This window comes from Larus michahellis, chromosome 2 (genome assembly GCF_964199755.1).
Source record: "Larus michahellis chromosome 2, bLarMic1.1, whole genome shotgun sequence".
NCBI lineage: Eukaryota > Metazoa > Chordata > Aves > Charadriiformes > Laridae > Larus > Larus michahellis.
In genome coordinates, this window is record NC_133897.1 from 166,421,467 (window position 1) to 166,445,351 (window position 23,885).

The window sequence follows — 23,885 nt, forward strand, 5'->3', positions numbered from 1 at the left end:
GAATCATAAACTCTAACGAGTGTCTCTTCCTTCAGAAGAAAAAAGAAAAAAAACCAAAACACTTAAAAAAAAAAACCCCAAACCATCAAACAATCCCCTTCAAAATCAAACCCTTCAATTCCACCTGAAAAATAGGCTCAAGAACAGGAACGTTTTTGCTGTCCCAGGTTCTGGGTATGATGAGTTAAAAAAAAATAAATGCTGAAACTAATATTAAGTTCAGAACAAGGCTTAGTAATCTTACTAAATGCTAATAGAGTTTTAATGCTGTTTTCATTAACTTTGTGCCCTTTCATATAAAGCTGGAGGGCTACTCAATGATAAGAAAACGCCACTGATATAGTCGTATGAATGGATGCTAAATGCAAATTCTGGAAGCACTGGGCAATGCTCACAGCAGGGCTTTGACAGGATAAAGATTTTATGGAGTGTCATATCAGGACTTGTTGAGTCGGCTGAATGTCAAGAGTAAAAGCAACAGCAGGGAAAAATGAAAGCAAGATGATCTCTGAAGTGATGCTGGTTTTTGTTGGAATCTGCAATTAAAAAAATTAACTTTCCTCTATAAGTAGCTAAAAACCCAACAGGAAACTCATCAAAAGGAGATTAAAAAAAAAAATTTAAAAAATCTGACAGAGAGCAAAACCCTGCCTTTCAACTGGAAAGACAGAGACAGGCTGACAAAATATTTCTGGCAGGCCTAAACTCTTACAACACATTTGAGCAGCAGATTTGGTTATCCGAGTTGCAGCATCAAGCCTAATACTTTGGCTGGGTTTGTTGGTTTTTTTTGTTTTGGAGGGCAGTGGGTTGTGAAGTATTTGTCATAGAATCATAGAATCACCCAGGTTGGAAGGGACCTTTCAGATCATCTAGTCCAACCATCAACCTAACTCTGACAAAAAACATCACTAAACCATATCTCTAAGCTCTACACCTACCCATCTTTTAAATACCTCCAGGGATGGTGCCTCAACCACTTCCCTGGGCAGCCTGTTCCAATGCTTAATAACCCTTTCAGTGTAAAAATTTTTCCTAACATCCAGTCTAAACCTCTCCTGGCACAACTTGAGGCTGGTTTCTCTTGTCCTATTGCCGTTACTTGGGAGAAGAGACCGACCCCCACCTCTCTACACCCTCCTTTCAGATAGTTGTAGGGAGCAATAAGGTCTCCCCTCAGCCTCCTTTTCTCCAGGCTAAACAACCCCAGCTCCCTCAGCTACTCCTCATAAGACTTGTTCTCCAGACCCCTCAACAGCTTCGTTGCCCTTCTCTGGACCTGTTCCAACATCTCAATGTCTTTTTTGTGGTGAGGGGCCCAAAACTGGACATGGTACTGGAGGTGGGGCCTCACCAGTGCCGAGTACAGGGGCCGGTCACTTCCCTAGTGCTACTCACCACACTGTTCCTGATAAAGGCCAGAATGCTGTTCACCTTCTTGGCCACCTGGGCACACTGCTGGCTCATATTCATGCAGCTGTTGACCAACAACCCCAGGTCCTTTTCTGTCAGTAGGCTGGAGGGAGGAAGAACTCTCATGAACAGGATAGCTTGACAAAAACCAAATATGTCCCTACATGAAGGTGCAGATATAAGAGGACAAGAACATGGGTTTTATTCCCAGTTCACTCATGGAGACTCACTCTGTGTTTCTGATTCCCCAAAGTCCCTGCAATGAAACATGCACCTGAAACTCAGGAGTAGCTTCACCAGCTCGTACAAGACAGGATGGTTCCACCTGCTAAGCATCAAGCATGTGCTCAAGGATCTGCTTGAGTTCTTCCTCTCCTAAATGTTGGGGTTTTTTTTCCCCCTGTCTGTGAATATGAGTGGGTCATTATACCCATTTCTGTATGTATTGCCCAACAATACCAGGCTGTTTTCAACAGAGGTACTGATGCGCATATGAACAGAAAAACACATACGCCATATATACACACAAACACACGCACATAGTGCTTAAGACTGTCAGTACTTTGTCCTGCAGCTCAGAGAAAATGGAAGAGAAGGCTTGCTGCCGATTCCCCTCATGCTTTTTCTTTCCTCTTCATAACTGAAACGATCACTACTTTTATCCCTGACTGCAATCATTCTTGTCAGTTTGTTCCACCCACCCAAGTTCAGTTTGGGGTTTTTTTCTGTTGCTAAATACCCCAGGTTTTGGGCCCGTGTGTGTGTACATACATGTGTATGTATGCTTTAGCAAAGGATGAACGCGTTGACTTTACCAAAATGAAATTCTCACAATAGAAAACTGTATTGAAATCACCACTTGAACACAGCATGAAAAATCAAGGATGTTAGCAGATTATAAAATTCCGTATACCCAGAAATTAAAAAAAAAAAAATAAAAAGAGCATCCTAAGATGACTACCTTTCCTTGCCTACATTTGTCAACAACTGAATGTGCAAGTGAATGACAGAAATGACTGTGCCTTTGAGAACTCCTGAATATGTCACATTGGTTCCCTAATCCCACAAGAAGGGAGGAAAACAGTTTAGTACTCCTCATAGTAATTCTTCTGGCTTTAGTCTTATATGGTTAGATGGGAATTCAAACCCACATCTTACCCTAAACCCAGAATAAGGATTTAAACCATGGATTTCTACTATAAATCAGGAGGGTACAAGACATGCAGAAGGGGCCACCATTTAATCTGTTTTGTAATTGTTTCAAATGTGTAAATAAATGACTGCTGAGATAGACATTAAATAGGCTCAATTCCATTGCTTGATAGCAAAGACACAGGAACAAGAGGCAGTATGCTCTAACTCTGGTCTTTTCCTCAGTAAATACTTAAGTATTCACTGAAAGTGGAAAACACTTAAGAAAAAAGAAATAGACAGATTCCTCCCTCCCCACTATGTCTGAGCTGACGTGGGTGTTCCCTTTACCAAGTTGTGTATCAATCTCTGTCTGAGATAATTTGATTAGATTTAAGGTAAAGTAGCTCTTTAGTTTCTCTTCACATCAAAAATGATAATGCATTAGAGATGGAGAACATTCCCTTGTGATCTGTTGGAAAACTTGAGCCATGAAAAATCTGATTATCTGTGGCAATGCAGTACCTATAAGAGCCCGTATCTGCCATGGATAAGCCAGGTACCCGCTGTCTCAGTGAGATCCTGAGCAAAGGGCAGGAGAAAACTCAGTATTACAACAGCTTACAAAGAGCAACAAAACAATATGTAGCTCAAATCCAGCCTGGAAAATTGGCTCTCCAGACTGGTGAGTTTAAATGTATCTTAAACTACTGTGATATGCTTTGATTATATTAAACAATACACATTAACAGTTCTAGAATTTATTTTAAATAATTTTACTAATATGATTATACTATCAATAAAAATAAAATAAAAACACAAACCCAAAACATAAAACTACCCACGTACTTTTTTACTCCCATGGTACAATTTTTTACGTGTAAATCAAACCTATTTTGGGCTTCAAGGCACTCACTCAATCAAGCTCCTGACATTTTTGGTCAGATGTATACAGTGGGAGAAATATCTGTCCTTAAAGCAGGGTGAATTTCCAGTGTGCTGGATCAAGAGATCAGAGATCACACTAACTGGCCCTTTCAAACCAGCAGAAGCATATAGAACCATAGAATCATCTACATTGGAAGGGACCTTTCAGATCATCGAGCCCAACCATCAACCTAGCACTGACAAGTTACCACTAAACCATGTCCCTCAGCACCACATCTACATTTTAAATACCTCCAAGGATGGTGACTCAATGTAACTGAATGTGTGTCTGACTGAAGATTAGCATCTGCTATTGCCCAGCAAAACTATTTATTATTAAAAGCCATCTCTAAGTAGTTGACAATAAACACAATGGTGAATTATTTAAGACCAAAGAAGAAAATCAGAAAATATTGCTAGCAATAGATGGCAGAGAAATATAAAAAAAGAGGCAAAAATGGCCATTAAAATATATTTTATACTTATGAAATTAGCCTTAATGAACTACAAAATAAATAAGCCTTAATGAACTATAGCAACCACTTACTTAGTACATTGTTTCTGTACTAATAAGCTTGGAGAATATGTTTTCCATATAGTGGTCATTGACAAGATATTCTTTGGAATATATAATTTAATAAAGTTGCTACAAATTAAAGGGATTCTCCTGGAATAAGAAACTTCCTGAGTTTGTGTGTCTGTTACCCCACGGCAACATTTGAGTGTCAAAAGGGAAAATTTCCTAGGTCAATAAATACACAAATTTGTTCATACAAGCTGAAATTCAGTTTTTATAGCTTGCCTCTTGCATTAAAATTCTCTTCTATAGTCTTTTTAATGCCGTGTTCTGGAGAAAAAGTAAATAAATATTGGTCATTGGGATTTGCCTTGTACGGAACATTTAATAGGAATCCTTAATTGCATAGTGTAAACATAATACAAATGACAGTTGTAAAATTAAGAACAATTCTGTTACAGAATAATCAACAAGAATGCCTCTTCATATAGCACACTTTTACAAGGCACAGTATTAGACATCAAAAATATAATCCTTGCAGAAATTGAAATAGAGGAAATTCCACTTTTGTATAAGAAAGAAATTCTTTTTTCACTGTGAGGGTGGTCAAACACTGGAATGGGTTTCTCAGAGAGTTTGTGGCATCTCCATCCTCAGAGGTCCTCAAGATCTGATGAGATACTGCCCTGAGCATTTGCTCTAGGTGACTCTGCTTGCACCAGATGACCTCTGGAGGTCCCTGCCAACCTCAACTACTTTGTGATTCTGCAAGGCATTTGTCTGCATTTTTAGAAGTCTGGCTTTTATTTAGGTAAGGAGATGAAGAACCAAGAAGCAAAGTGCAATGTGGACAGTTACTATCAGAGCCTAAAATTGGGTGGCCTTGCTTCTACCCCCATTTCAAAAATCTCTCCAATCCAAAGCTGTGCAGAGGGTGCTCAAGACATTGACATTGTGTGCCTCTTCTTCTGCAAGCACTCTAGAACTCTCAAACTTTAAGAAGCAAAAGCAGATGCCTTGAAAACATTCCACAGACAATACAGCTTTCTTTTAATCAAAAGACTAGGCAAACAATAAAAAGGGATCAAATTACTGCTGGTTAATGAGTTACTGCTTGTCAGCTGAGAGGCAGCAATGAATGGGGTGTTATTCTTAGAGTGTTTTGATGACATGACATCAAAACTAATGCATTTTCCCCTGCACTCTCAGCAGGTTGTACATGGATGGCTCTAGCAGTTCAGCTAACAAGAGGTAATTCAATCAAGCCCAGTAATGTGAAAATTGAAATGATCTACCTCCACTCCACCTTGTGCATCGTTTCAGAGACAAGAAACTTTGCTCGCCTTCGGAGATGATAAGATTCATTTGATTTGAGATGCACAGTGGTAAATACGGTGTCTCTTTGTACAAGCCCTCAACACAGTAATTCCTAATGACCTACTTGTGAGAGGAATTAAATGGTTTCTGCACTATATAGCAAAGTCATTCAACACTGTAATGTAAAAAGCCCATTTCAGTGTTAAAATACGGCTATTAATTGGGGAATTAATAATCTGTCAAAGCTCAAGCAACTTCCTTACCAAATTCAGAAGTAAAAAAGCTATCTCTCCAGCAGTTTTTAAGAAATAAAATTATTTCTTTAATGACTACTAAACTCAAAAGGCTTCTTTTCCAGACACTTTTTAAAAGCCTATTTTGAGAGCTGAAACACATTCTGTAAATGAAAGGTTGTTGTGCAGCAGATTCCAACTCCTATTAAAGACTAATGAAACTACAAGGGATATTTCAGAAAATTCACAGACTACGGTGGAATTATAATTCTCTTTTTAAAGATGGCTTGAGAATCTCACATCAGAGAGATAAAGGCAATTAGGAGTTTATTATTTATATATTGAACAGACTATATATTACCAAAATGTGAATATTTCTAAGATCTACAGAAAGAGCTGGATAGCTAATAAAGACATGGCAACCATCATGTTATAACTCAGTCAGGTCTGAAGTTTTGTGGGACTTTGAGACTTTTTATTTTTTTTTTCATGTTAATGAAGGCCTAGGAGGAAAAGGAGGCCACAGAAACAGCCTTGAATAATCCCTCTACCTTTTGTCTGATTTCACTCTCGGGTTTAAAGAATATCTCCCAGATCATTACAATTGCTTGGAGAGAGTAACCTGGTTGCAAAGAAGAACACTACAAGCTACAGGACATCGTGGGATGAGGACATCTTACAACTAGTTTGACCACCACCAGGGCTTCAGTGGCAGATGTTGGGATAAACCACAGCACTTCAGTAAGTGTATTTTATTACTTATGATGATTTTCCTGTGATAGTGAAATGCTAACTAACCTGTTGAACATCAAGTTTTTTAAGGTGCAATTCCCCAAGACAGAATTTATTGGCACTGAAGAGACAGAGCAATTTTCCCACCTACATCACCGCACGTTACCCATCTGAGAGGTACTATGAACACATAGACATCAAACACACTGTCCTTTTTAAACATATCTTTCTTCGTTAAGTGATAGTCACTGATGTACTGCTCTTCTAAGAGTCCTTCCTTCTGGGACGCTGGTTTCTCTAGTAAACTGCCAAAATACTTCTCCTTTAACAAGCTGTTACCAAACAAAACCTCCTGTGCTGGTTTTTAGGTTTTATTCCAGAGAACACTGATCAAAAATTACTTTGCTTTGACACCACCACCAAGGATAATAGTCATATAAAACTTTTAAGCAGCTTGTATACCAATGAGAATCATAACCTGCCATTTAGTGAACGGCACTAATTAATTATGTGCTGCCCCATTCCCAAGAAAACTTATGAGACTCCTTTTGTCTTAGACAATTTTTTCACACTTATATCTCAAGAACACAGGTAGGTAGAGTTCCTAAGCGTATCAAACCCGATGTCCTCAGAGCTTCTATGCAATACTGCTGCTTGCCTATCCACAGAAGGGGAAAACCAGCAAACAGATTCTGGCTTTGCTCTTGATTTTGGAGATACAACATTGCCATAATTCCAGTGCCTGTGTTGTTTCAATAGAAAACCAAGTTTGTTACGATTGGATTTCTAAGTTACGTAGGGAGAAAAGACAAAGAACAGTAACAGCACATTAATATAAAGAGTAGGGAAAGTGAAGACCTGTTCATTATTTGCCAGCATCAGAGACCTCTTTTTCAAACTTCCTCTTTCACATGCAAAAGCTTTGAAATATCACAGAACCAGTTGAGACTGAGAAGGTGATGAAACATAAAGAATTTGTGGCTTTTGTTGGATCAATAGGTGCTAGCACAGAACACGCCACTCGGGGTCTCATGGTGCCTCACAGACCAAGCTCTGCGCTCAGTGACAGCAACCCCGTCCTTCTTCCCATCATCCCCAGGTCAAGAGGAATTGTTCACCAGAGAAGAATAAGGTGTTTTTTACCTTGCCAAAAAACCCCACACACATTCCCAAACTGAATTCACTGAAGCAAAGCCAAGGGGCACCAGCATGAACGATGCACTCCCCTGGACTCTACTCTTCTCTGCTCTTGTCCCTCTCACAACGCCAAGATCCCACTGATTTTTGGGGCTCACCGAGACAGATAACTCAAGCACTGCCAACTGAAAATGTCAGCTAATAGCGGAGCAACATGAGAGCAGTTTATAAATCTGTGTCACTCTTACAAAGAGCCTAATCCTCCCTTTTCCTGGGGGCTACTGATTTATGCCTCAGAGAACCCTCCTGAGCCATTAATCTACTGCAATCACCAACTGCTCCCTCCACCAGACATCACTGCTCCTGAGGAAATGAGGCTGTCCACAGAGAAGAGGACACTTGCCACTGACTTATTCAAACATTTTAGACATACACTTATCACAGTCATTTCCAAGTTGGAACCTGAATTTTAGGCATCTAAAGCCATATTTAGGCAGTTAAAGGAATGACTGGACCTGACAACAATTCTACCTGATATTTCTTCTTTTCACATGATCTTTCCATAAGTACCTGTGAATGACACAGCACATGAGAGATCATCGGTCTGAAGCACTGTGGCCACTTTTGTGTTGTTTCTAGCAGTTCAGATTGAATGCGCTAAAGAATAGCCTCTTCTCTCATGTCCTTAGAGTTGTCTCAACACATCTAGAGTTTAAAGGCATTGAAAAGCATAAATAATTAATGTTTGCAGATTGCTTTGGGAAGCTCAGATCAAGGACTTCCCATCCATCTGAAGGGTCAGTGCTGTGTAGAGCTACTCCATTTTCCTACCTGTTGCAAAGAAACAGTGTGGAAACCTGTGACGGGATGAAGAAAGCTGCTGATGGCTCAAAAGTCCTACTGACTTTGGATTCAAATCAATGAATTGAAGTTACTACTCATTAACTGAGCTACAGGAACTGTCTACATATAGACCCTCAAGCTAAAGCAAATGCAACATAATACATCCTCCCTTAACTCTCTTTCACAGTCGAATGAATGACCTGGTATTATGTGATACTTCGGTAAAGACCAAATAGCATGCAGATGGACCACAATCAAGGTCAACTTGAAGTGCATTAAACCACAGCAACCTGAGCATGTGATGTCCCATCAAAACACCCATCTGTTTGAAGGTTTGGAAGATGTGTGTATAATTGGTGAAAACTCAGAGAACTTCTTAGAAATATATCTACCTTTTTACTGGCACTTCTGCCTTTCTTGCTCAGCTACTTTGAAGAATTTTTTGCACAGAGTAGACTCTTGTCTCTTAAAATTTCATTTTCTACTCATAATCATTTCTCTCTTCTACCTGTCTGTATGTCAGATTGTAACTGGCTATCAGGGAAATAACTGAGCTAGGAAAAGTGCAGACATGGCCACTGGAATCAGGAAAGTCTTCAGGAATGTAAATGCTAGCTTAATTTAAGAAATTGGGTGAAATCTTAAAATCAAAACCAGTATATATTAATCATTGAAAATTCAGGTCTCACTTTTGACTCGTTTAAACTTCAAGCGCAACAGTTACTGCAGAATTAGGACATACCTCAGTCTTCCTGCCAGAGCAAAAACTACACAAGGATGTGTAGCAACTAATTATAGAATAAAAGACAAGAATCAAATTGACAAGAATTGTCACCTGACTTTAAATGTAGGAACCTTTTCAAAAGAATAAGAAATAAGAGAAAAAAGAAAAAAAAACGATATTGCAGGGTTATTGGTTCCAGATTGTGCTGCAGAGCAAACACGGCAGCAATGCCACAGCCAGGGCAGAGGGGTGAATTATTTTAGAATTTGAATGACAGCTGTCAAAAATATTATGACCCTTTTGGGCTTGAGAGATTGAAACAAGCTTGAAAACTGAGCCACTCACATAGTTATTATGTTATTAAGATGTGTGGTAAAAACAGACTCTAAGTAAAGCCAGCCCCGTGATATCAATTCAAAAGGCAAGAGCAATACCATGAAACAAACCTGTCTGTGTTTTGCCCTCATTTACAACGTTCATTAGGTTGAATTATTGCTCTGTTCAACACTGAGTAGGAACTGTTGTGCTCTAACAACCTGACATTGCCATGCAAGAGACGCACCGGGCACATGTCAAAATTTCTATTGCATATGTCAGAAGAAGGTGCTCAGACTCGTCTCCTGCTGGGAAGGAACACCAGATCTGTAAATGCCAAGTACCACAAAGCCACTTGTCAATCTTTCTCTCTCTGCCACCTACAGCCCCTTCTGACCCCAACAGATATGGGCTCTGATTGCATTTGTTGGTGGGTTATTGATGTGCCCTGCCTTGGAAGAACTTCCTCTTGGCTCCACGTGGTACGTTATGTCCTATCTGGATGTCCACTGCTATGAGGGAATGGTGCAGTGTTAATGACATCAGAATGGGCCGAGACTGATCTAGCAAAACCCCATTTTGCAGAAAGCTATTCGGCAGTCCTGGTTTCAAACTCTGAGATTTAAAACTCTGAGATGAAGATGCTCTTTACTTTCCTAGGCCAGACTGCATGAAGGGGCATTCCTCTGCTCCTCCAAATACATGCAGTGACGACAAGTGCGGGTTTTATGATTCCTACTGCACTGCAAGGAACCAGAGGTATGGCACACAGGGCACGCTGTAGTGCATGAGGTACTAAAAAAAAAAAAACAAACCACAAAAAAACACACAATCCAAAAGACTTAAGGTCTGAAAGTAAGGAAAAAACAAAAACCAAAGACTGACTGTATAAAATTATCTGTCTGAAACTCATCCTCATCAGTCAGGTTACAGAAAACATTTAACTGCATAATAAGCCCATAAATGAATTAGGCAAGGAAACCTGTGATTGCAGAGGAGGGAAAAAAGAAATCCAAATTAAAACAACATTTTCTAGTTTTCTATAATAATTAATATAATTTAAATTCAAACCAAGACAGTTGCATATTCAGGAAACAGATACCTGGAGTCTGATTATTGCTTTTCCATATGGACTACAGCCCTGCTCCCGAGAGGCTGGCCAAGATAGATTTTTAGCTGTACATTAAAGATTACACGTTAATTGTAATTAGAGTGGAACTCCTTGCTCAGGATATTTCACATTTTAAAAGTTTACGATGGTTCAAAATGCAACTGGTCAAATTAACAAGAAAGGAATGCATCAACGGATGCTAAAGATTAAATAACTACTTCCAGGAAGCCTTTGAGCTTTTAGTCGCTCAAGGCTAGGAGAATATTCTTCTGAATGATCACTTGTACACTTCCCTGTTATTCTGCTCTTCCACAGCTGAGAATCACTGTCAACCAGTGCATCAGCTACTGAGAAGGGAAACGCTGTTTTACTGCTCCAGGCTCTCGCCTCTTTATTCGTGACAGATGCTAATGCTGGAAAGAACAGTAAGTCCACAGGGTATAAGGACCTATACAACAAAGTCCATGTACTCAGTCCAGTAACCTTTGTCTGACAGAAGCACGTCTTGTAAATGATGAAGGCACCTTCTGCTGCAATGACTTTTTCCAAGAAAAGGGCACAGAGTAGTCAAATCATCTTTCATTTTCTTTGGCTAAACAGATCAAGATGATTAAGATCTTGTTGGAAAGCATATTTTCCAACTGCCAAATACACGTAGCATCTTTCTCAAAGTTTGTCACCTCTTTTTTCCGACAAAGAATGCTTAGGACTTTGTATTCCAATAGTCTTAATTGTCACATCGTGTAATTGTGCACTCATCCAAATGAGTCAAAAGAAGGAGGACACAGGAGGCCTATCTAGGCTAAGAAATCCTAACACTAAACAAAAACATTGTTAAAGGAGACACTTCTTTCAGACTGCTACTGCCATACTGTCCTTTTAAGATATTTACTGATGTGGTACCATAACAGCAAAAAGAGCAGCTGCAGCGTTGCTACAATATGAGCAACGTGACCCAAAAGTTCCTGGGCTATTTTCCTGAGGTGTCAGCAAACAAACGTACAGACATAAGTCCCCAGGAGGTTCTCTGCATCTTCCGTAGATGCTCTTCGCTCTCTCTGCCAGACAAAACTGCCCCAAGGGAGCAGTGACATACTTATGGCAGGGGCCTCAATAGGCAGAAGTCGGGGCTCAGAGCTCTCCTCAACAGCTGGTCTCTCTGCACGCACTGAGCCAGCAGCCGGCGGTGACACTGCTGCTTGAGAAACTCAGGGGAAAAAGCGCTTTTTACTTTTCAAGATTCATAAAGTGATCTTTCCTATGGCAGGAATGGGCTTGCCTGCCAAAGTCATGTCTTCTGCTGGGGAAATAAAAAAGTGCTTTTTTTGAACTGTTTATTCAATATCATTACTGCAAAAGTAGAAACAGGAACAAAAGAGAAAAAAAAAAAGGAAGAAGACCTTATATGTTAATGGTCATAATGATCATTAGTGATCATAGATACTAATGGCATCATTTATTTAATTCACTGAGTAGTAACCTTCAGATTTCTCATTGTGGCTGTGAAGCCTACCTTGAATAGCACGCAAATGGGACTTAAATCACTTGAAGAGGGTGGCTGCTGGTGTTTCTTTTGGCTCCTTACTGCTCCAGCACACAGCAAACTCTTTGATGACATGTTAAATGGAAGTCCTGGTCAGCCATTACTAAAGCTGGGATTTTATTCAGGTATGTGTTCTGTGCTAATCAGAATATTTTGTAACTAGTTCCCAAGCTTGCTTTCTTCCCTTTATTTTCTCTGAAGAGTCACGTGGAGTTGTAATACCTCAAAATCCAGCTGTTCTCTATCCCTCTAAAGTACGTAAGACAGTTTTATATGAAAAGTTTGTTGAAATAGTTGAAACTTTAAATCCACCGATATTCTAAAAACCATTTGCATTGCAATCCAGAAGAGAAAAAAATATTCACTATGGACGTGGAAATTCTGAAAATGTTGTATTTTGGAAATCTTCAAAATATAAATGTGAAATTTACTGCACATCATTTGGGGTCAATCTAGGTTAAGAACAGTTCATAATGATCAGAAAGCATACTTTTTCCAATATAACTCAATGCAGGTTTTGCCTACATTTGTACTGCTGGAGAATAACTCATGTTTTAGAAGCTTAATAATTAGTTTCACAACTGATGATGAAAAGTAGAGCATTATATCTTTCCTGGGGCTTTCATTAGTATCCCTAGGTTCACTTCCCTCCAGACATGGATCTCTTAACAGAAGATTAACTCTACTTTTCCAATGGAGTTTTATTGTAAGAATATTTTGGTGCTCTGACTTTCTCCACTTAAGGGATTTAGATTAAAATGTGCCTATATTTAGTTAACTGTTGATAAGATTTGTGATTTCTAGTAGATAGGAATATTTAACTGTATATAAAATAAATTTCATTATATTATAGATTACCATGATGGATCACGTTTTCAAACCAGACTAATTTAGACTAAAACCAGATTAATGCAACTACAATTATTGTAGTTTCTCTAGATTTAAATCAGCAGGACAGATTACTGTCTGCACCCACAAGCACTGTCTCTTATGTGAAAGAGTGATAAAAATATATGTAGAATTATATATATATTATATATTTATAAGAACATCCATATTTGAGCAATCTAAAGGTCCATCTCACTGATATCATCCTCACTTCAGTGCTAGCCAAACACCTAAGTAAGCACACAAGTGTAGAAAAATGTTTACAGCTATTTCTTCTAGCAGTCAGTAATGTAGGGATCATGATCATACTCGTCTCAAACCAGTGAGATGGCGCTTTATGGCCTTCCATATATATTTTTTTTTATTTCATGGATTTGTTCAATTTCTTCTTGTTCAACCCAAATTTTGGCATTCACAATGCCATGCCAGAAGGAGTTCCAAGGCTTAAGTACTCCTTGTGTGACTAATCATCTTTCTGCGATTGTTTTGAACCAACCCCTGCTAGTTTCAGTTGAGAACCTGATGTAGAAAGAAGGCACTTCAGGGGGTAATGACTTTATCTTCAGGTGGCAGGCTAGCACTGTGAAGTAACACTGAACTCTTGTAAAACAAAACAATAAACAAAATCTATCAGTCCTTTGTGTTTTCTTTCTGGTAGTTCCAGAGTTCAGGCTAAGAAATCTCTGTTTAAGTTATTGTAAAGGGTCCCAGTGAGCCTCAATATAATGCAGTTTATACTAAGTACAGGAGTGCTAGCACACATACTTTATGCAAGTCTCTGTGGGACGTGAGAGATCCCTAGACCAAAAGCTATCCCCCCCCTCCATTGGTTTCTGCCTCAGGCTTCCTACAGGCTGTCTGGGGAAGAGTCCCGCTGATGCTCTTGGTTTCTGGCTTTACCAGTCGGAAACCCTGCCATGGCAGCAAGCACACAGACCTGGAACGCCAAAGTCCTTGGGATGTTAGAAATCCTCTAAATCTAATGTCTCCTTGAATAATGGCCTAGCAACCTTCTAAAGAAGCAGACACTCAGAAATGCTTTGTATCAGACAGAGATTATCAGAAACAACTTACAAGTAATTCTCTTAGGGTAATGACACAAAAAAAAAAAAAAGAAAGAAAACTTTTTCTGTGTCTTATGCTTTACTTTTAAAGCACATTCCTTAAAAAGAAAACACAGCATAGCTTAAACTTCTCTAGTGGGACTAAGTTGCTTGGATGTCTCTCACCTACCTTCGTAAGGTTACAGCCCAATCTTCCTGCTACAGACCAATACTCCTTTTAGGGCTGGATACAGAGAAAAGATTGTCAGAAACCCATTTTTATTTTTGTCCATGCTACATCTGCAGTTGTTTGTCTTCCTGCTCCTCAGAAAGGCTTGTCTCCAAGGTCTCTTTGGAACATCTCAGCAGGTAGGTACATTTTGGAACATCCCAGACTATCTGTGGGATGTTGGATTGCCCCCAGCTGTGCTTCAGTCTGGGGACTTTAACACCATTTTTGCATCTCTAATTCATATAGATTTAGGATTCATTAATTAGCATTGATATGAGATCCATATAAAATCAAACACAACACAAACAGCAGAGAAAAAAGTAGTAAGATATTTTGTTTGAATGCCACCTTAGCTTCTATTTAAGGATCCTCTAAGGATGCTATTTCTCAGTTATTTTCATAGGCCACACCTGAATGTGCAAGACAAGATAAATATTTCTTACTATTATCAGCTTCCTAAATTGTCTCCCAACCCTCTCACAGAGTATGATAAAAGACTCAGTTAAAGGCCTTTACCTGTGGAAACCGCAGCCAAATCAGCGCTTGACAGAGACTGCGATGATGATGACAATGAACAGCAGAACAGCCAACGCAACAGAGAGAAGGCAGCACTTCATCTTCCTGGCTTGTAGCTAAAAGAGAAGAAAGACAAAGAAATAAATGTATGGATGTTAAAGGGGAAGATGGAGGGTAAATTCCTGAAGAAATGTTGCTATTTTTCCATTGGTAGGACTATTTGAAACAAGTCGACACAACACGGAAAATTTGTCTCTCTGTTTCACATTGACTGATCCTTCTGGACAATCCATATTCTTCCTTTCCAGTGAAAATTCCCCTTAAATACAGTCACCTTCTCTACACTGCTTTATTCCTACTTAAATCATTGTTTGTGTCACACTAAATTTCCAGGCTCTGCTTGGAGGACTGGACTTGGGTAAGGCTATTCAATTTGGTTTTGGTCTGGGGGTGTCAAATCTGCTTTCTGGCTGCCAGGAGAAGACTGTCTCCTGTAAGATAAAGAGGTCTCTCTCTACACCCTGCTGTGCAATGAAATCTAGCCAAGCAATAAGGCAGGCTGTTTACAGGATAGGCAAATGTACCTCCAGCATTAAACACCCTGATTTCATTCAAATTAACATATGGTAAAAGAGATTCTACAGGGTTTTAATTTTGATGTCTGTTTCTACTTAAACCCATCAGCCTTCCCAGTGACCTTCATGGACATAATGTTACTTGTTCCCATTTAAAATCTTTTTCAGATAGTTCCATTCCTCTTCCTCCCTTTTGGATGGATTAGAGAAGGGTGTTTCCATGATCCCCGCAGTTTCAGTAATAATCTTACCCAACACATAAGAAAAGTAACTTTAATGAGACACGGAGTCAATATAGACATTTTCCTTGAGACCAGATCAACCAGTCCTCCAGCCACCAGACTTGATAGCACCCTTTTGACTTGATAAACCAATTGCTTTTGTCTAGCGTTCTTTACCTTTCTTACAACCGAAACAGCACTCTCACAGGAGACATTATGTTAATATTACTGCTGTTATCCACCTTTCCTTCCTTCCTTCCTTCCTTCCGCTAACTGCTGCCGTCAGCCCTCCCAGTCCACTAACTGGTTTACATCACTCCGCACCACATTGCATTTTCCATAGACTGATAGTTCCCCAGCTATTTTGTTCTACAGATGTTGTGGCCTCTTACGGTGCACGTGACAGGAGACTCATCTCTTCCATTGGTGCTCCCAAACCCAGTGCTTCATTCCTTGCAACCCCCCCAGGCACCATCCATTTTGCTGTGCAGAGCTGGAGAAGAGCTTCCAGCAGGGACCTGTGATGCGTGACCTGTCCTCTCCTCCAGAATCAATAACCAACCAAACCAGTCATTTTTTTCATGAAAGTGTAGGTTTCCAGATTATTATTTTTTAAGGAATTCAAATGCTGTGTTGTCCTACCTCCATAGCAGATAGTCAGTGATTCATCTAGGCTCTTCATTTGCTTTTCAGTTACTCACACAGAAATGTTTTCTTTGGGTTTAGAAAAAATAGTAGGTGATTTAAAGAAATAATTCCATGTGCATGTGTTAAGAAGGATCTTTTTGTCAGGTGTGCTAGGAAGGAGTGTATGTGTGGGATACTATTTTCCCCCTCCCCCAAAACTCTACTAGGGCACACCTGTCTGCTCACGCTTTTCAATCAGTTTACTGTGACACTTGGGAGAGAATTCAAATGGACTAGGGCTATGTCTCTAATTAATTTTTTCACCCATGAAGTGATGTTTCTTCACAGTGGATCTGCACTTGCAGCCTTGATTTCTGGAGGGATAACAGATATATTCTAAAAGCTTAGTGCATGAGACAACGGGCCTGCTACAGCATCATCTTTTCTTTTCACCTTGATTAATTCCAAGTCACAACGGGAAGCCTTTGCTTCAAACTGAAGCTATCTCAATGCACTTAGAGGTCCTTGTCCACTTCTAAAACTTCAGAGCCTTTTTTTGGTCAGCAGAGGATGCTAATGGGTCATTTAACTTCAAGCAGCATTCTCAAATATTCCTAATAAAGAGTTTCAAAGGCCTTACAGTTACCACTGCAGATGGCTTTTCCATCAGTCCCTTTGCAGAAAGATTCCCTTATTTTACTCTTTCTAGCATTGCAAAGTTCTATTCATTCTTATTTTGCACTTTAAGTAGTCTCTTCCCCCCCGCCCCCCTTTTTTCTTGTTTTTAACCAACATAAAGCAAACAAAAAACTCAACCATAAACAGACTAACAGACTAATCAGAGGGTAGGTGAGATGCAGCCAAGCCTGTATTCTGGTATTTGGTTCACATTTTATGCCCTTGCCCTGGCTGGTAAGTCAGGATAATGATTCCTGCTCTGTTTACAACATGTTTTTGTGGATTTAGTATTACTGTCCTTCACAGCCATATAATCTGTCGCAGGATTCTCCTGTTAATTCCTGGTTCTTTCTTTACCTTATATTTCAATAAGGAAAATGTTCAGTTCTACAAGTCCCTTTAGTCTCTAGTCATAAATTTGTACATGCTGGAGGAGCAGAGGAAACACAGCTTCTGAGCGCTGCCTGATCACACAAGCTTTTCTACAGACACTGAGGAAGAGTGGCCATATCCCTCAGCTTCTTTTTCATAGAATGGTTTGGGTTGGAAGGGAGCTCAAAGATCACCTAGTTCTACCTGCCCTGCCATGGGCAGGAACACCTTCCATCAGGCCAGGTTTCTCAAAGCCCCACTTAGATGGAAAAATACTGATTTATGAGCAAAAGGCAGCAGTTCCCCTCAAAGTACAGATGATTCTGACCCTCTACTTTGCTCTGGTGAGACCCCCCCCACGCCCGGTCTACAGCATACAGCTTTGGAGCCCTCACCACAAGAAGGACATGGACCTGTTGGAGTGGGTCCAGAGGAGGCCACAAAGATGATCAGAGGGCTGGAGCACCTCTCTTACGAGGACAGGCTGAGACAGTTGGGTTTGTTCAGCCTGGAGAAGAGAAGGCTCTGGGGAGACTTTATTGTGGCCTTCCAGTATCTGAAGGGGGCCTACAAGAAAGCTGGAGATGGACTTTTTACAAGGCCATGTAGTGATAGGACGAGAGGTAGTGGATTCAAACTAGAAAAGGGTAGATTTAAATTAGATATCAGAAAGAATTTTTTCATTATGAGGGTGGTGAAACGCTGTCACAGGCTTCCCAGAGAAGCTGTGGATGCCCCATCCCTGGAGGTGTTCAAAGCCAGGCTGGATGGGGCTTTGAGCAACCTGGTCTAGTGCGAGGTTTGCAGAGGGGGTTGGAACTAGATGATCTGTAAGGTCCCTTCCAATTCCAACCATTCTATGACTCTGTGATCCTTTCACATACGATTTGACATCCCATGGAGTTCAGCAAACCTGCCCTGTGAAGAGGACAAGCCTATGTTTTGGTCAGCTCTTGCGACCTATTCCCTGCCCTTTCCCTCTTCCTTCCCATCAGAGGAGAAAGATGTCAGCACAGAGCAGGCTGGACAGACTGTTCTGTTCACCAGATAGGATTGCAAACCAAGGTACGAGCACCCTTACCTGAAAATTAAATAAATATACACTAATAAACAGCTTACGTAATAATATTACAATATAATAAACTACGGTTATTATCCCTAGTTTAAGTTAACAGAATCTGATTATCAAACTGAGATTATAAATGGTGTCTTAATGCCACTGTTGTTGTTCTTGAGGGAAGCTGTGTGACAAAAAGAAACACATCCCTGTAACTTTAATAACCCCAAGGCACTAACACACACTGCAAGCACATCAACATCAGGAATGTAAACATGTAACAGCTAGGAAATGTTAGAGTTTAGGTTTCCCATATATGCATATACAGGTAGTATTTTTTTTCTCTCCCTCTCAAGCAGGATCTCTGCCTCATTCAGTAAATGGGTAATTATTATGCCATCTACATCATATATGTTTATAAATTTTACTTATCTACTCAAGTTTTCTTGGGATGTCCATCCAAAGCCATGTTCACATGAGACCACGCAAGCTTTTCACTTAACATCAAGATCCTAATTTTCCCATGGGAGTTTCATGACAGAAGAATCATATAATTAAATCCTTCCATCACAAACATCAAGGCAGTGATGGGTTTATGCCCATTTTTATCCAAGGAAGTGAAAGGACGTGCCATGGGTAGAAGTATAGCTGATCTCAAGAGAATTCCAATTCTCCAAAGTTTAAAAAAAACACAACAGTGATTCACGATGCCATCCATTGAATCAAGGTTAATCCACACTTACATGGGAATGGTAAACTATTTCCAAACCTGTAAGAGGATCGTTTCTCCCAAGGGCAACTTCCTCACTGCCCTGAGACAGATACTACTAGGTTTCTGCCTCAAAATTGGTAGTCTCAGAACAGCAGAGCCACAGCCATAGAAAGTTTAAGGAGAAAAAAAATAACAACACCACCACCAAAAACCCAAACCACCTGTAAAATGAATCATTTATTTTATGACATAATTCTTCAGGGAGCTTTGCATTTTTATAACATTTTCCACACATCTGACTAATCCGCACTTGATTTCACTCATCTTTTTCCAGCTCTTTCTCCCCTCAACTGCTGAAGATCATTCTTTCACACTACATTAATGCTATTCCCTATTCTCTTTGACTTTCCTGGAGTCCAGCACAGGAAGCTCTGAGGGCATGGGCAATGTGACCTCTTCTCAGTTCCTGCAACCTGCACCCACAATTGCTTGCGGGAGCAATTGAAAGATAATTTTGCCCAGCATCTTCCACTTGCAATCGAACCATGCTTAGCTGCTTACCAAAGAAAAGACATACCTAGGACCACTGGCACAGCAGGGGCATCAAAAGTTAAAGTATACTCTTTGTACAAACTGAATCTTGAAGATGTTCCCACAACTTCAAAGACGTATGAAAAGAAACTGAGGGAATAGTTTGGGTTTTTTTCCGGAGACTTGAGGGTTTTGCCAAATGCTTCTACACATGACAAAAGAGTACGGCTGCTTTCTCCATTATTTTTCTTCCTGCTAAATTGCAAAGGTCTGTCCACATATAGGAAGCATTAGAATTTAACAAAACCCCCTGAAAAACGTGTTCCTCCCTGGGAAACACGTTTCCCAAATTCTATTTTGGAAAACTCTGATTTGATTTAACGATCATATAAAAAGCGTACCTAAATAGAGAGATAGAAATCACTGCAACAATAAAATTTCAGGCAGAATTTGGGAAAAGTTTAAAGCTACCAGGAAGTATTGTTTTCTGCTAGAAAATGTATGAGAAATAATTATAAGCAGTACTATCTGATTTCATTTTAATATTATTAGCTTATTCTGAACCCTGAATGGTATGCTGCAGCTCTGCTCTGGTTTTATAACTCTGTCCCAAACTGTTGTAAACCCATTTCCCATAACACCTAGAATTTGTTGATTAAATTGGAGCTAATCTATTTTTATTGTACACATTTTCCCAAGATGAAAAGAATGAGGCATGGGACAAAAAACACCCTAATCCTGTAATAAGACGTAATGGCTTTTTACAGTTATTTTTGCTAGGCTCTCAGGGTTTTTTAGTAAAACAGTATAGGTAAAGATATATTTTAATCCTGACAGAGGCTTTTTAAACACATATGTGAAATAGGAGCAAAAAACAGGGAAGGAATGAGCAAGGCTATTTAGGGACATAGCTGAGAAGCACTTTATATTGACAAGTGAACTGGATGTGACTGAGCCTGGAAGAAGCCTTTCCTTTGTTGTTTCCTAAAAATAAGCTGCGAGTCATATTTTACAGCCTAGAAGATATTTCTTTCTTGGGGGTGAAATGTGAAATGTTGAAAGACATTTTAATTATGTCACAACAGATAGTTAAGTAATTAAAAACTATTAAAGCCCATTACGGCCCCAGGCCCAGAAAAGCAAGTTTCATCTTGGAAATTCCTAAGCAAATGCAGTTGCAAGAAGGAAAGAAATGTTTTCTTGCTAAGGACTCAAAAGCTATTTGGGACAAAGCATAAATAATAGAGGAGGTCAGAGGAAATTCTTTTTCCTGTATTTATACAGAATAGAAAAAAAAAAAAGTGTCGAACAAGTAAGCGTGTGATTCACATATGGAAAAACAGCATTGTGCTTCTCTATCTGCTGTGGTTTGGTTACACCATTCACTAAAAGGCAGGAAGGTCAAGATTTCACAACTGGCTCTACTGAAGAGGCAAAAAGCCCTAGAAACAGGCATTTTAGTTCAGGCAGGGAACAGCTGCTCTATTCTGGGAACTTCAGAGCGTATGACAATGCTTCAGGATAGAGACATATCCTACGACTCCATGTTTGAGGCATTTTCTAGGTCTCCTGCAGAACATAAGCATTGAGCAGGTTGCTATCATTAGTTAATCTCAACAATATCCCACTTTCTTATTCCATCTCTCCATCTTCTTAGCCCCTTGAACTAGGATAAGGATGATGATAGGCCAGGTTAGATGGGACTTTGAGCAACCTGGTCTAGTGGGAGGTGTCCCTGCCCATGGCAGTGGGGTTGGAACTAGATGATCTTTAAGGTTCCCTCCAACCTAAACCATTCTATGATTCTACAGGGGAGAAAGAGCATCTCCCAGGATGGTTAACCCAAGACCATGTGTCTCTCTCCTTCCCTCCTGCAATGTCAAATAATATAAGCATTTGACATACCCTAGGATTTTCGGGTACGTAGTATGGACAAGACCCTGCCTCCTAGGGGAGAACATCCATTTTTCAGTCATTGTTTCTTAGACAAGTTATTATCGTAAGGAAACAAAAAGCTACCCTGTACTCAGTACCGAAAGACTTAGTAAGACTACCCATTTTTTCACCTACATAAATGCTTATGCATGTTTTAAACACAATTTTAAATCAATTTTAAAATAATGAACAAATAATTAAGCATTTTCCAACAGATCCAGGATTACAAGAACTTCTGAAAGTACAATTCCACTACTTGAGCAAAGAAACCTTTGAAGATTTATCTGCTATGGAGATCTATTTCCTGCAAACCCATCCAGCAAATAAAACCCAAAAATGATTGAATTTAGAAACCACACAATACCAGCCTCCAGATATCAGGTCAGGTCCTTTTAAGGGCCTCTGTTGGGCAATGAAAACCCACCTTGATTAATTTTCAAGTACTGTTTCCTTCATTGTAAGATTAACGAATCTGTTTGACATAAAATGGTACACTTTATATGCAAATCTCTGCAGAGTGAGTTTTGTGACATTAAAGATGTTCATACAATTTTGTTCACCCTGCCCCCAGAGGTCATTTGGAATTGCTCAAAAGCATTTGTCTATGCCCTTAATATGCATTTTGAAAGCTAATTTAAGGTCTGCTGGATTGAGAGCCCCAGTCCTTAATTACATTCGGATGTGTTTGTACAGAGATGATATTATGAATCTGAAACTACAGTCATTCCAATATACACCATCAGAAACTGATGAAAGCTGTGGAGTTCTCATGGGGAAAAAAAGGAAATATTGGAGTAACACAGCAGAAAATCAGACCTTGTAGATGTGTGTTTACCTCCAAGCACTATGTAAACACACAGAGGGAAAAAATCCCCTTATACTTGCACCAGTGTTTTAATTATTTATTTATTTATTTTTTAATAATCCATTTACATCGATAACGTCCCTTAGCTAAAGTCGTACACAATCATCTCTGATAAGAGAGTAAACACACTGTGTTATTGCAATGGAAGTGAGGAACATGACCTTTAACGTGTGTACAAATTAAAATGCACTGACCAAATTTGGTGACCTTTATGGTAAAGCTTCCTTATAGAGTAACAATGAATTTGCTATTAAATATCACTGCTTCTGCAGACGGGCTAGAAAAGGCCAGTAATATTATTAAGCACTTTTGGTGTTTTTAAATGAGAACGAAGCAGACAAGATGCATATGAGTAAAACCCACAAGATATGAGAGCAACAGGAAAAGGCCAGCCCACACCAGCGAGGAAACATCACTTTGCTTTGACACATTGTTTTTGTGCCTTTACTTCCACACCATTTGGCCCGATTTCAAGCTTTCCCTTATGATGCTGCACCTACGTATTTGCTACTTGCCACTCGTTCTGTGCAGTCTTCCCATTCCCCACAAGGCTCTTTGTGGTTCCCTTCTTACTCATTTTTCTTCTTTTTGTACACCCCAGGTGAAGCCAACTGCCATCTATAGGTATGGTTCCTTAGCATATCCTATTTTAAGGCCATTTTCTGCCGCATAGCTATTTAGCCAGTGATAACCATTCAGGATTACATTTTCCAGGCCTGCAATCTACCTCAAGCTATTTCATTTAAATGAAAATGTCGCAGCCAAATCAAAGATGAAAACTATTGAAAAACGTCCAAGTGTCCCACCCTGAAAAAGATAACACAAACCTTTTCTCTAGTGCCTCCACGCTTTGTAGAAAGATGGGGAATGTGAGGAGGAATAGGGAGAAAGGAGTTTGTCCCATCAGTGAGGGTACACTTCTTAGCGGTTCTAGGAAATTTGGCTCAGCTTGGGAAAGGTATGACTTCTCTAAAACTGTAGTTCATATACACTCATGACTAGTTCAAAATCTGAGTTAATTTTCACCATTTGCAATAGTCTTCTATCAGGATGAGAACAGGAGCACAATGTTTTCTGTGTTGGTTTGCCTAAAAGCAGACAGGGGCTGATGTTAAGCCTCTACACACAGATTTAATTGCTGCATTTTCTAACTTCTGAATGCTTGAATTAGCAATCTTAATATTCCCTTAATATGCTTGTTTTTTTAATGGCTGAGACATCATTTGTAATAACACATGATAATAGCTTACATTTCTACCATGTCTTTCAAGGCAGCAGGCCTCCAGTGTGATTTACAAATTCACTATAAAGAGGATTAATTTTTTTTTCCCCAGCACTGGAATGAAGCCACCTACCTCTGTCAGCTGTTTAAATTCTACATAGCAAATCTAGCCAGCAGTTTAGAGCAGGTGATGACTATTGCGTGTAGTTGAAATGCCAGAGCGCCTGCATTTTCCCGAAACAGAATTTGCCCAAAGTAGCAAAGCCAACACCCTTATACTTTCGCAGAATCCACCTTGAGATGCATAACAGCCACACACAGGTAGATTCACAGAGACCTTACTTCCCCCAACATTTCTAACCCAAAAACACAGTTTCAAGGGAGCAGAGAGTGATTCAACCACGTTAAAGCAGGGCGGTGGTCAGAGAAAGCCTTCTTGCTGAGCCATCTTTATTAGTTAGATTATAT

General features: G+C 39.7%; 1 protein-coding gene across 8 annotated transcripts in view; it reads right to left on the bottom strand.

Annotated features, from left to right (window-relative positions):
- The window catches only part of TSNARE1 (t-SNARE domain containing 1), a 521,888-nt gene that overhangs the window by 47,729 nt on the left and 450,274 nt on the right, over nucleotides 1-23,885 (bottom strand). For all 8 annotated transcript variants that reach the window (XM_074577946.1, XM_074577941.1, XM_074577945.1 and 5 more), the window contains one exon: nucleotides 14,623-14,738. In XM_074577946.1, the coding sequence (XP_074434047.1) occupies nucleotides 14,643-14,738 (96 nt within the window). In that variant the 3' untranslated portion in view covers nucleotides 14,623-14,642. The remainder of the gene's footprint in view (nucleotides 1-14,622; nucleotides 14,739-23,885) is intronic.